The sequence below is a fragment of the Phoenix dactylifera genome, chromosome 4, assembly GCF_009389715.1.
Source record: "Phoenix dactylifera cultivar Barhee BC4 chromosome 4, palm_55x_up_171113_PBpolish2nd_filt_p, whole genome shotgun sequence".
Lineage (NCBI taxonomy): Eukaryota > Viridiplantae > Streptophyta > Magnoliopsida > Arecales > Arecaceae > Phoenix > Phoenix dactylifera.
The window spans coordinates 1,601,996-1,615,312 of NC_052395.1; the positions used below are offsets into that span (position 1 = coordinate 1,601,996).

A 13,317-nucleotide genomic window follows, 5' to 3' on the forward strand; every position below is an offset into this window, starting at 1 on the left:
GCCCAAGGATCGCCACGAAATGGCTCTCGCTATGCAATACGAAGGACAAATGATAGCACTGCAGCTTTCGCTGGCCTTTTCCGCACATGTGAAAGCCAAGAATTCCAAGGATCCATTAAAAAAGCCTGCACGCTTGTAGCAGAATCACACCACCCCACCCCACCCCACAGGTCTTTCAATCAATGTCATGATGACGTTCACCGTCCGGAACTCTAGCTAGCACAATCAAGCTAAGTTAATACAACATCATGATGCCAAAAAACAGTACATGCATGTGAAATGGCCATCTACTCGGAGCTCGGCTTTTAGGGCACCGCCCAATAAAAGCAATCCACAGTTCTTCACAGGTTTGCAGTTACCTCACCCAAAAGCTACTGCTTTGATTACCCCCCCACCCCTAAATAAATACCAATATTATAATGAAAAAACTAAAAAAAAGTGTGAGAGAGAAGCGTGTCTAAATATTCTGATTCAAAACCTTCATATTCGATGTCACTGCCATCATAAGTTTCTACTTGTGTTCTTCTGCAAACTCAGGGAAGAAATAAATAGCTGCCTACTTACATTGAGTTGAGATTTGCAACAGGCAGCTGACTCCATTTTTTTTTTTTCCCCTTTTCTCTTCAGTTTGAAAGTCCATCCTCCACCTATTAATGCTTCAGATGCTATAAGAAGCTGCAATTTAGATTACTATACACACTTGGATCCTACCTATTACCTTCTTGCTGCTAAGATCCCACTGCAGGCTGTGCAACTCCTTTAGCCTTCGCCGCCGCCGCTTGGGCCGCGGCGGCAGCTGCTGCAGCCGCAGCAGATGCAGCAGCAGGAGGGGTCGTTGGCACAGAAGGGATGGTTGTCTGCGGGGCTGTCACAACTTGCTGCTGCTGCTGCTGCTGGGTGTTCACCTGGGCAAGCAAATTCTTGATCTGAGCCCCAGTAAGGGTCTCATGCTCGAGAAGAGCATTGGCAAGGGCATGCAGCTCTTTACTGTGAGTTGTCAAGATAGTTTTCGCATTATTATATGCCCTTTCCAGAAAGTCCTTCACCTCCTCTTCAATAAGCAGCCTTGTCTCGGTGCTCATACTCTTACCATTGTCATCATAGTCGTGTGCAACGAGACCCACCAGCTTGCTCATCCCATATTTCGTAACCATGGCTCTTGCTAGATTAGTGGCTTGTTTGAGATCCGAGGAAGCACCAGAAGTCACCTCATTCTCCCCGAATATTAGTTCTTCAGCTACACGTCCACCCATGCAAACGTCCAGCCTTGCAAGCATTTGCTTCCGAGAGATGCTGGTCTCATCCTTTTCTGGCAATTGGGCAACCATGCCGAGCGACATCCCCCTTGGAACAATTGTAGCTTTATGGACCGGGAGGGCGCCGTCGGTGTGGATGGCTACAAGAGCATGACCGCCCTCATGGTAAGCTGTCAGCCTCCTTGATTCATCGGAAATCACTGCTGATTTGCGTTCACTGCCCATCATGATCCTGTCCTTAGCATACTCTAGATCAGCCATGCTCACAGCTTTGGCCCCATCCATAGCAGCCTTAAGGGCAGCAACGTTGACCAGGTTCGCAAGGTCAGCACCTGAGAACCCAGGTGTTCCCCTTGCAATGATCATTAGATCTACATCATCTGCCTTCAACACCTGCATCAAAATAAAAAACATTTACACCAGCAATTTATAGATGCTATCTTGCCTAAAGTTCTTTTAGTGAGCCATCTTCATGGCCTGATGTAATGTTACATGGACATAGATATAAGAATCAAATTTGGATACGTATCCAAGTGTTTGACTCAGAAAAAAAAAAGAAAAAAGATGATATAGAGATACATAAGATAAATCATAAATTTAACTGATATATACATAGTTTTAATATTTTTTCTTTAAAGATTAAGAAAATATTGTTTGTTAAGATCCTTCGGTATACAAGTTTTCGATTCAAACTATCCAATTAACTTAACAATATAAAAAATAACATTTTCCAAAGTTATTTCAATGCTTACTCTGATGGTCACTCATTAAAAAGAAAGAATACACACTTCTAACATAAAAATAGAGGGTCAAATTTATTATTCAAAGAGTTTAAGTAAACTCTCCTCCCATCCTTAAAAGTAGTGATCATAGAACATAGCATCCAAGTGTCTGATACGTTGATATGTTTCTAATATGGATATTTGTCCAGATAACACAGGCCTGACACGCGGCACAAGTGGCAAATTAGATGCCTTGGAACCTCTCCCTGTAAGGTACCCAAAATTGGGAGAACTCAAATGCGTAATAAGATGACTCTTACAGCATGGGATGTTTCTGAATTGCAGCAACTCACGATACAGTTCAACAATAAAAATAAAATGTGTGAGGAACATTTAGTTACCTTTGACATGTGGGATTCCATGATTTGCCTTCGGCCCTCTACATCTGGATTAGGAACAACAATGTGACGGTCAAAGCGTCCAGGTCTCACAAGGGCTTTGTCCAATGATTCAGGAAAATTAGTTGCAGCGATAACAATAATCCCCTCATTCTGTTTAAATCCATCCAGCTCAACGAGCAACTGATTTAGGGTCATCTTCATGTACTGTTGGTCCTTTGGGTTGCGGCTCCCACCTATTGCATCAATCTCATCTATGAAAATTATACAGGGGGATCGTTTCTTTGCAGCAGCAAAAAGATCCCTCACCCTCCTAGCTCCCACACCAACAAACATCTCCTCAAATTCACTGCCGCTGCATGAAAAGAAAGGAACACCAGCTTCACCAGCAATAGCCCTTGCTAACATGGTCTTCCCTGTCCCAGGTGGGCCGACAAGCAAGACACCTTTGGGAAGCTTGCCACCAAGACGGGTGAAACGCTGGAACAGCCGACACAACACAAATTTAAGCATCCAAGTAAATTTAATCTTCACAAATAATACATGACATATCAATAGTATATTGACAGATGCATCATAAAGCATATAAGTCAAATAGTAGAAGAAATAATAATAATAATAATAAGTTGAAGCTCAGAAAGAAATAAGTTGTAAGGCATTTGATAAAAACTTCTTGATCATTAGTAGGAACTTGCTGATTAAAGTGCACGCACATGCAAACTAGGACTTGAATCAGAGAGAGAGAGAGACAGAGTTCAGTCTGTTTGTTGATCTTATGAATGGGATGAAATTTAGTTGGGAAAAGGAGGGGAGAGAAACATCGGTGGGAAAGTCAGCAGGACAGTTAATGCAATTTTTAATATAATTAGGACGAGTACTCTTGGGTACAATACATCAGAAATGGAATCAAGAAGGAATATTCCTGATTTCAAAATTGTCATTGTCATATACACTAGCAACTGGTCACGTGAGAAGCACAACTGAGGGAAGGAAGAAGACAAAGTGATAGAATATGATCTATGTAGAAGTCATATAAACGAATCCAATCTATCTGGGAGTTGAATCAAAGAAAGAGATTAGTACAATCTGTTGGGGAGTTTTATGAAAGGGTCCGAATTGATTTTAAAAAGTTAACATATCAAGAAAGGTAATAGGATAATTAACATTTTTTTTAAAAAAAAAATAGGAGGGTTATTCTCGGTATAAAAAGTGACATACATAATCAAGAAGCAATATTGCCTGATTTCAAAACTATTATGGATATAACATAGTATAGATAAATATTTAACAACATACGTCTTTCAACATAAGAAACCTCAGATAACTAGGGAAAGAAGGATATTCCATAAAGTCTGTATGTGATGAGTTTGCCTTTACCTTTGGATCACGAAGATAATGAACAATTTCCTCTAGTTCAGCTTTAGCCTCATCAACGCCCTTTACATCATTAAATTTTGTACTAGAATCCATGCTTGGTTGCACCTCCTCATGTAGACCAAGCCCTGTGTAGAATTATCACAAAAAGAAAAGTTCCATTATATTTTCGGCAATGAAGCAGCTAATCATATCATAAGATACAACAAACCTTTACTAATTCCCCTATCCTCAATGAGTGCTCCAACACCAGAAATCAAAAGAAAGGTAAGGGCAATTGTGCGGAATGTACGCCACAACTGCTCTTTAAATTGACCAGTTTCTGCTGTCACCATGTGAATAGGGGCGCTTGCAGTTCCAAGAATTCCTTCCTTGGTCGTCTGGCCTACATTCCTCAATGCTGGGATGCTGCTGATACTCTCTTCCTCCCTTGCTGAATTAACAATGCCTACATATTATCATCCAGATTTTAAGTCACCGGTGAGAGACTAGGCATATACTCATGAATGGAAGCAAGTTACATGAAAATAATAACCCTAAAATTAGAAGAAGATACACCAAAATTTAACAAGCAGAATGGCAGAATTTTGGAGACACAAAAATGCTACTCATTAAATGTAAAATTTGGGAACGATGGGACATGGCAGAAGACAATTGTAGACTGATTTCTTCAACAACAAACAAAAAAAAATTATAGATGCATTTTGTAGTCTAGTGAGGAGAACATAAAATGAACATATGTAGAGTATATTAAAATAAATGTTAACAGATTTCTATATACAATCTAAACACAGCCACAATTTTTTAGGCTATAACTTGAGATCCAATCTCTGTTTCAGGATTTCAGCCTTGAAAGGTATAGTTCTTTTAGTGTCTTGATGACTTCCAGAAGCATATAACCACCATGCAAGCATGTGTGGACCAGGCTTTCATGTCTTCATCACTCAGTGTCGAGTTTATGGTCAATGACTGAATTGAGACAAATTTGATGACCATCGCCTAAAAATTGAAGATTTAGAATTTTAAGGGTTCACTAGTTGAAAATAATGTCATCAGAGAACTTTAAAGAGATCTACTGTCAATTATATGCTAATTTCTTTATACCTTATATTTCGGGATGCTACTTGAAGATACTATGATATATTTATTCATGAAAGAATCCTGTAAAAGATTTATCCTGTACGCATGATATATATCACATCAACCTCAGAAATCAAAATATGATCCATAAAACTTACTAGTAGTTACTAACCTAATTTCAACCCTCTGAATTGGTGTAGAATTCTCAAAGAATGCATATTTGGGCAGCAGGGCTTCTAAGAAAAAAAATGAAAAGATGCATTCAGAAACTTTGAGGCTACCATCTCAATTATTTTGGATCACTTTGACACTTTTTGGAAACCACTTTAAAAGGATATATATGTTGTTGGCAACAAAGTGATAGGAAAAATAAACTGATATGCATGGTCAAATATTATCACATTTTACAAAATATTATTCTGAGAGTACTAGGTACCCCCCAGGTAGTGCCTGTACATGCTTCTCCATTATAAAGTAATAGATAACTGATAACCACTGGGGCTACTAGAGAGGCTGGATTCAAACAAATGTCTGAAAATAGGGCAACTGCATAGAGGTCACAAGGAGATCAGGATTCAGTTTAGCGGCAAAGACTAGAAAGGCTCAGAACAGAAAAAGGTATGGGCTGAGCGAATATGGCAAAATGGAATGCATCTATCTGATCAAAATAGATGAGAACATGATAACACATATTTATTATCATCATTTAGGGTGTTATAGCAGCAATTGTAAGATCGACAGATAAACTCAGGAAGATAACCTTCCACAGAACAGAAAAGATAACTCTGCATGATTATGATATAATTGACATATTCATCAATTAGCAAAGCTCTTCTTCTACACACTTGAAACTACATACTAATCTTACAGACTGAAACCATAGATGCCTGATACTAGTCACAAAAGTAATGTGACTCCCCAATGAAACAAAATTGTCACTCCATTACATGCCATGTACTTGATAGTGACACCATCATATCATGCAAGCCAAATCCCTCACATACCATAAGGTGAGGTCATTATGGAACGTAGGACTTGTTTGGTTTGTGGGAAGAGGGAAAGGGGGGGGGGGGGGGGGGGGGGGGGGGGAGTGTGATCAACGGGAAAATAGAGAAATGCCTCATGTTTTGTTGGAGTTTTCAAAGGAGAGATGAAAAAGTAGCTTTCCCATGGGAATAAGATTCTCGTATTTCATAAAAAAGAAAAACCCATAAGGAACATGAGAAAGTCCAATTCCCACCACCTGAAAATTGAGGTAATTTTGTTCCAAAATTACCCTTAAGCTTTTAGATGAAATAGGGTAAGGTTATTCCCTTTATCAAGGGCATAACAAATTTTTTACATAACTTTTTTAGAAAAGTAGATGCTCAACTAAACATAAGCCACTCTGGAATATTACTTTCTCATAGTCAACCAAACATGTGAAAAACATTTTTTTAGACATCATATACCCAGGCATCAGTTCTCTAGAAAAATATTCCAGTGAGGAAAAATTATTCCCGCAAATCAAATAAGTCCGTAGTGTATTACCTCTTTGCAATGTCTTGAGCAATGAGCTTTCATCCAGCCTATCAACTTCAACTAATGCTTTAACATACTCTGCAAGCGCTGAAGGGTTAGAATGCAGTGAAGGCTGACTTTCAAATAATCTAATAACTCTTTCTGGATCACTTCTGTAAAGTTCTTTAAGCAGTGCAACATCATTGGTTCCATCTGCATCCCGTGCTCTGCGAGCAAAACTACCAACATAGCTTGACTGAAACCTTTGGTGAAAATTTCTGAGTCTGTTTCCTGGTGAACATAAGAAAACCATAGAATGAGGAAAAGAGCAATGCATTTTCCAGTACATCAAACTAAACTAGCAAGTAAAACTCAAATTTTTGAAGGCTCATTTTAATTAGAATGAACGCAATTCGACTTTTAAAACAATCAAGGTTGAAAATATAGCCAAAGTTTCTTATAAAGAAAATAGAACAAGGCTCGTTTTAATTCAGGTGACTTCAATGAACATTCACAGCTTATCACAGAAGTGTAGCCAGTTTCAGATTGTTTCAGACAAGATATACCTGTCTGGTATGGAAAAAAATGCAACTTAAGCTAACTAGCAAGTTCTATTTGAAAGATACATACCCAAATGCACATACAGGTAGAAGTTGACCTAATGGATCTTCATGAGCATTAGGAAAAAATTTACAATACTTCAGGCACCAATACAGATTGAACATCCCTTAAATCTTTTTAATCATATCAAAAATGCTCTTTGTCATATCCATGGAGATGTGGATGCTAGTAAGCCGTCTTTTAGCTTAAGAGTGGTATTAATCATGCTAAGCTACTTCCTCTGTGTTCCACCAGGTCACTTGTCACCTACCTACCTGACCAAGTTTGCACCATAACCACAATCAATAGAAGATTGGCATGCTAGTCATGACAGGCAGCAAGCTTTTCATCAGAAAATATTTTTAAAACATTCCTAAAAGTTCTGTTTTTTTTGTGTTATATTTTCAAGCATACCATGCTTCTTATGGTTATAACATTTACCTTTTTTACTTTCTTCTTTCTAGTTCAAATCACTGATCAGCCATGGGTAAAACTATACTCAAATACTAAAGCCTATAAGCACAAATTACTAGCCATAATTATCCCATTAAAAAAGATAAAACTGAGAGCCGCAAGGAGCTAATTGCAAAATGATTTATAGAGAGAGAAAAAGGAAAGGAGAGAGTTTCAATCTCCAATTTATTCTAAGAACAAGAGAGGAAAGAGCTGAAAAAAAAGCATTAGGCCACATACAAAGTTCCTCAACCCAACTCTTGTAAAGCTATGAACCAATTCCTAAGCATACTTTAATGCTGTTCAGCATTACCTGGAAACTTCAAAACCTGATTTTTTTGCAGCGTCCGGACACTTGGACACCTCAATACTTCATGACACGACTTGACACTCCAATCAGCAAATCATGATATCATCACAATTACATATCAACTTTAGGAACTCCCACTTATGACATTTCAGGTCTAACATAATCTTTGGCAAAGGTTTTACGAATTCTATAAAATTACAAAGCAAATTGTCCAGCAAATTATTCATTAATACACACACACACACACACACACACACACACACACACACACACATATATATAATACAGACATGTTCGCATATCCAATTTTTTCAAAGATCCCGTATCTGACTCTTCTAGACACTTGAAACTTGACATGCATGTCACTTGTCCAAAAAACCATTGGTACTGTCCTATAAGGTCTTTAAGGTTTATCAACAATATGATCTGATCCCTAAATTTTTCTTTTTTCTCAAGGCAAAAGAAAACGGTCCCATGTTTGTTAAACAAGGTAAATTTTATGCCTTTGTTTCTGCAATCCACACCTCATACAAATTCCTTTAGTCAACCATCACACAACATGCTGCCAGGGATTAGTTTGGAACAATGAGAAATTGCTTAATACCTCTATCACCTTAAAAAATTTACATCACAAGAACATCAATGCTTCCTCAGAACAGTACAAGGTAAAACATTAATTGATACTATAAGACCATTTTATATAAATATTAGTTGTCAATATAGAACAGAAAGAACAAATATGGATCCTTAAAATATTTAACAAAATTGCCACAATCCCTGAAACAATGAAGTATTGATTTCTTAATAAGGCAACAAATGATAACATGAATACAAGCAAAATAGGGCACCCCTATGGGGGGCTGATAAAATGCAAACTTATGCGATATAATTTTCCATCTAAATATTGAAATCTCTTAAAGATCTTTGTCCTGTATCTACAGTTTTTATGAAACCAATTAAGTGTCAAAAATACTAGCTTAAACAAGAAGAATGATGCTAGTGGGAAAATGTGAGTAAAAATGATAAGATATGCATCCTAATAAGTGACTAGATCAAACCCTGGTTCAATATAGAACTATGCATTTATAAGCAAGGTCTCTTAAAGAAAAAGCATGCACTGTTTATTTCTAAATAAGCAAGTGCATACCAGAGAACTTCGAAACTTGCAGACAGTAGTACTAGAAGCTAAACCAATGACATGAACAAGGTCTAAGATAACAACTTTAAATTGAATATGAGCTTATCTTTGCAGCCAAAAAAGTTGAGTTATAAACCAAAATTTGGTAAATTTGGAGTAAAATAGGCATGAATCAAAAGTGTCAATATATATTCATTAAAGATGAGAACAATGAGATAAACATACCTCCTCTGCCTTCGACAGAGTATGAAGCAAGGCGGGATTGACCACTTAATTGATATAAGTATGGACGCTCCAATTGCTGTTTTGCAATCTATTGCAATATAAACAAAACCAGAATTAAAGTAAGAAAGGACATAACATAGTGCAAGGAACAATTATTTTCTAGTGACTACTTTTGATTAAAGAAAATGAACAGTCAAGTAATGAAGCAGTCCGCCGCACAAATAGCCATCAAAAAAAAAAAAAAGGTAATTAAAAGGTTTCACGATGCAATATGTTATAAATAATGAGTGCATGACATGATATATGAATAACTAATTTATGTAATTAAAGGGATTCATGATTAAAACTTCAAGGGCTTTCCTCTCTAGGCAATGCCTGGGTGCTTGACTAGGCCATAAAGGGTGTCCACCATCTGGCTTTGCCTAGGAAACTTGACAACCATGTTAAAAACATGAGAAAAATAGGTCAAGAATCCATTATGCCTGTGGCAGTTAGGTTGAGATAATGATAAAAACAGATATTTGTTAATTCTTATCCTCCACTACCCCAAATAATTAAGTTCTAAGATCCCAGACCATGGCATTACAGTGGAAGTTAAATTAACAGTAGTCAAAGTACTGAACATTGAAATTTTAGGTTTATAACATTTCTAGCAAGCCAAAGAGGCCACACATGCTATTATAAATGGAAGTTGGATGTTCTTGCTCTTGTAGTTCAAACTCAAATTGGTTTAAAATGCTTGTCATAGTGATAAATTATATAACAGTTGAGAACAGTTGAGTTAATCAATCTGATGACCATTTAACCAATTGTTCCCATTAGGGATCCGTTCATGAGTATCTATATGAAGATCAGCAGAGCAACTTCTCTATTACAAAGCTCTAAAATAAGTGCAGTAATGTGACTTCCTTACCTCATACACTTATTTAACATTATCTATTACAGTCAAGAATAGCATGATGGAAGTTTAAAACCAGCCATTCAGGTGACTTAGAAGTCTCATCCTTTCAGATATCGTTGATGCATTGTTTCATGTGACAATAAGCTACCCTTCCTCCTTGTCAAGATTTCTATACCATGGACGCAAGCCAAACGTGAAGCGGCACAGTTTAGCGCCTGCTTCTAGCATATAATGAAAGGGGAAGAGTTTGCATTAATCACTTTTATTAATCTCTTTCTTCAAGAAAAGACATAAGAAAAGGGCACGGCCGAGGAAGCCATGAATCCAAAAATTATAGCTGAAATTATTAAATTGAAAATGCTCCAAACACAAGCCAGTTCCCTATTCTTCAAGAAAGAAAAGGAGGGCAAAACTAGGGTTTTGCACCAGATAATTCCTAAACTAAACCCATCCCGGTTCCGAAAACGAAGCCTTAAAACCATCAGAACTTCCGAACCAATTTCAAGAACTCCTCTCAACAACACAACACCCAGCCGAAGAAGTTCTTCGGATCAACAAAATCGCATGAAAAATATAAAAAGCCCGAACCGCGATTACGATGCAACCCTAAAAACGCTACGATCCATGAAAAAGATTCGTTCTTTACAATCTCATCACCTGAAAATAAGGTTTCTAGATTCATTTAACACAAATATTCCACCAAAGAGACCATGGAAAGATCGTACCTTGGTGAGAAGTCGCCTCAAAGCCATAATTCCCTCAACAAAACTTTCCTTCTTCCCTCCCTCCCTCTCTTGATCTCTCTATACGTCTCTAAATAAAACCTGAAAAGGAATCGAAGAATTTCTGCGATGAAGCAGGGGGTAAACGTCGGAGAGGAGGAGGAGGTCAGCCGCTACCCCGCAGCCAAAGTATGACACAGGTTTATCGGAGCTCCTCCCTCGGGGTTTTATTTATTTTACAATAAAAAACCCAAAAACTTGACTTTCGCAGGGCCCCACAGTTGGTCTAGAAAGTTAACCAGCCATCTCATAAGCGGGAAAGGAAGGAAAAAGTGCAGTGAAAGAAAAAATATAAAAAAATTATAATTTAGTTATTTTTTATAAAAATAAGATTTTTATACATTAGAAAAATTTATAAAAAATATAAAAAAGCTAAAGCTGGAGATTGAAATCATTTTTTTTTGTTGCAAAACTATATTTAAGTCATCAAAAAAATAAAATCACTCTTAATTAAAAATATAATAAATATTTTATATAATTATTTTAGAAAAATGAATGTTCATTTAAGTTATTCTACAATATATTTTTCTAAATAATCAATTAAATATGCCAAAACTATCGCAAACCAAACGAACTTTAAAAGTCATCTCTCGAGTTACGAGTTCCGGTCTCTTCTCCTGGCGCATGGAATTTTACTCTTTGATGGTTTTAGTGGGGAACATCTAGAAGGACCGGAACAGCGTCCGGTCCCGTTCGCCGTGAGCCCAACCATTCTGAGAGATGACATCATACGGATGCGCGAGACGCTTTTCAATTGGTGCGTACCTCAAGGGGTACAATTGGTGGTAATTCTCTGTTTTTTCCCTCGTTAGCACGTGCGAGTAGAGCAATGCTCCTCACATGGTAACGGAAACTTTATCAGGTTTTGACCCACATACAATATGAATTAGATTTGGATCACTAAATTTCTAATCCAAATCTAAACCGACCTAAATGGATCTTATACTAATATAACATATGCTTTAGATTCTTCCTTGAATACAAGAAATTAGTTTTCTATTTGCCCTACAGTTAGTCGATAATATGAATTATTAATTATTTCTTTATATAATTATCAATCAAATCTTATACAAGATCACTTTGGCAATATCTATATTTTTATATTATTATTTTATTGTTTAATACATCCTTGATATAATTAGGTAGTCAATTTATATATGTTTGTGTTGCTGGAAATTGGACCCGGGGGCGGCCGTCGGCTGAGGAGGAGGAGCTTTGGCGAACTTTGGCGGACGGCGATCTATCGGCGAGCGGCGTCCTCCGTGGAGGAGGGGCCTGCAAAAAACCGGTGGCCGGGGTTTCCGGCGCCGGTTCTCCGATGCTTAAGTTAGAGGGGGTTTAAATTTGGGAGAGAGGAAGAGGGAAGAAGCGTTCTGCTTCCTTTTTTCTGAGTCCAACCCCTCATTGAGAAGGAGGGGTTCCTCTTTATAGGGGGGTCGGATCACCTGTGATGTGATGGGGCGAGGTCGCCATACGGCTTAGCACGTCGCTCGAGTTGGTGCGCGATCAGGTGAATTAATGCTTCGATGTCGGAGATGAGGCCGGGATCAGAGAGTTGTCACGGCTGACTGAACGCTGCCGAGCCGATTTGCCGTGGAGGACTGAGGATCCGTAGATAACAGGAGCCATGCGCATTGATTGTTGAGTGAGCCGGCGATACACATTAATTGTTGAGTGAGTCGGAGATACACATTAATTGTTGAGTAAGTCGGGGGTTTGCAGAGGTCATGTGCATTAAATGCCGGAGGCGGTGGCAGGGTATGGCCCCTAACCAGACTTTGGCAGGAGGCAACCGCGGCAGGCGGGTGGCGAGGACGGACTTCCGAGGTTGGGAGCTCTTCGGGTCGGATGTTCCGGGGTCGGGCACCGAGCTCGACCGCCCGAGGTCGGCCGTCGTCCGGTCCCCTGACGGCAAGGTTCTCATGCACTCGGGGGGAAGCTGCGCTCCCCAACACTACCCCTCGACTTCCGAGTTCGAGCCGCTTGCGAGCTCGGGCGCGAGAAGTAGAAGTCGTTATTACGGTAACTGAGATCGAGGAGAGTTGAATTATGTCGGCGCCCTCACGCATCCCGAAGCATCTATAACGGGGGGTTGCGCCTTTTGGCCCTTCGTGGTCGTTTCGTATGGCGAACTCATGATGGGGTCCCAGGATCCGATGGGGTGGCTCCTCGATCTTACAGTCGAGGCGTCTTTCCTAGATAAGTATGCTGTATTGGTTTTCGAGGCAGACACGTGGTGCGATCTAGAGGTTTATTGGGTCTATCGCCTTAAGGTCGGGCGTTGGATCAGCCGCTCGGGATTTAAAGCCGAGACGGTAGTCCGGGATCGAGGATTAGGCCAATTACTAGAGGTCGGACGCATTTAATCTCATATCGGCCGAACGGGGATTTGGGAGGCTAAGATTACATCGGCGCTCCACGCGTCCTGGGGCTTCTTAAATGAAGGGAGCGGGGGCGGCATCTACTCGCCTTTCGGAGCGATCCGGCGCAGCGGATCCATAATAATGTTGCGAGATCCGATGGGACGGCGCCTCGGTTCTGCGCTTGAGGCATTAGTCCGGAATGAATGCGGTGTTTC

At 39.2% G+C, this 13,317-nt stretch overlaps 1 protein-coding gene across 2 annotated transcripts; it reads right to left on the reverse strand.

Moving 5' to 3' along the window:
* Positions 1–269: 269 nt before the first annotated feature.
* On the reverse strand, positions 270–10,890 carry LOC103697459 (ATP-dependent zinc metalloprotease FTSH 5, mitochondrial-like). 2 transcript variants are annotated; one of them, XM_026801251.2, is made up of 8 exons: positions 10,683–10,890; positions 9,057–9,144; positions 6,361–6,621; positions 3,962–4,198; positions 3,754–3,878; positions 2,380–2,856; positions 719–1,649; positions 270–647 (listed from the first exon to the last, which is right to left on the reverse strand). In XM_026801251.2, exons 1-7 carry the CDS (start codon positions 10,707–10,709, stop codon positions 729–731), a joined length of 2,136 nt encoding a protein of 711 aa, XP_026657052.2. In that variant the 5' UTR covers positions 10,710–10,890; the 3' UTR covers positions 270–647; positions 719–728. The 2 variants fall into 2 exon arrangements, with proteins under 2 accessions (XP_026657052.2, XP_008777537.2); XM_008779315.3 differs by having other exon boundaries at positions 270–1,649.
* Positions 10,891–13,317: the final 2,427 nt, after the last annotated feature.

Bases quoted from the DNA above. Each gene is read 5' to 3' on its own strand.
- LOC103697459 (XM_026801251.2), bottom strand. From the start codon at position 10,709: ATGGCTTTGAGGCGACTTCTCACCAAG. The intron at 6,622-9,056 runs GTATGTTTATCT...TATGTTCACCAG, and splicing joins CTCTGTCGAAGGCAGAGGAG to GAAACAGACTCAGAAATTTT. The intron at 1,650-2,379 runs GTAACTAAATGT...ATTTTGATGCAG, and splicing joins TGGAATCCCACATGTCAAAG to GTGTTGAAGGCAGATGATGT.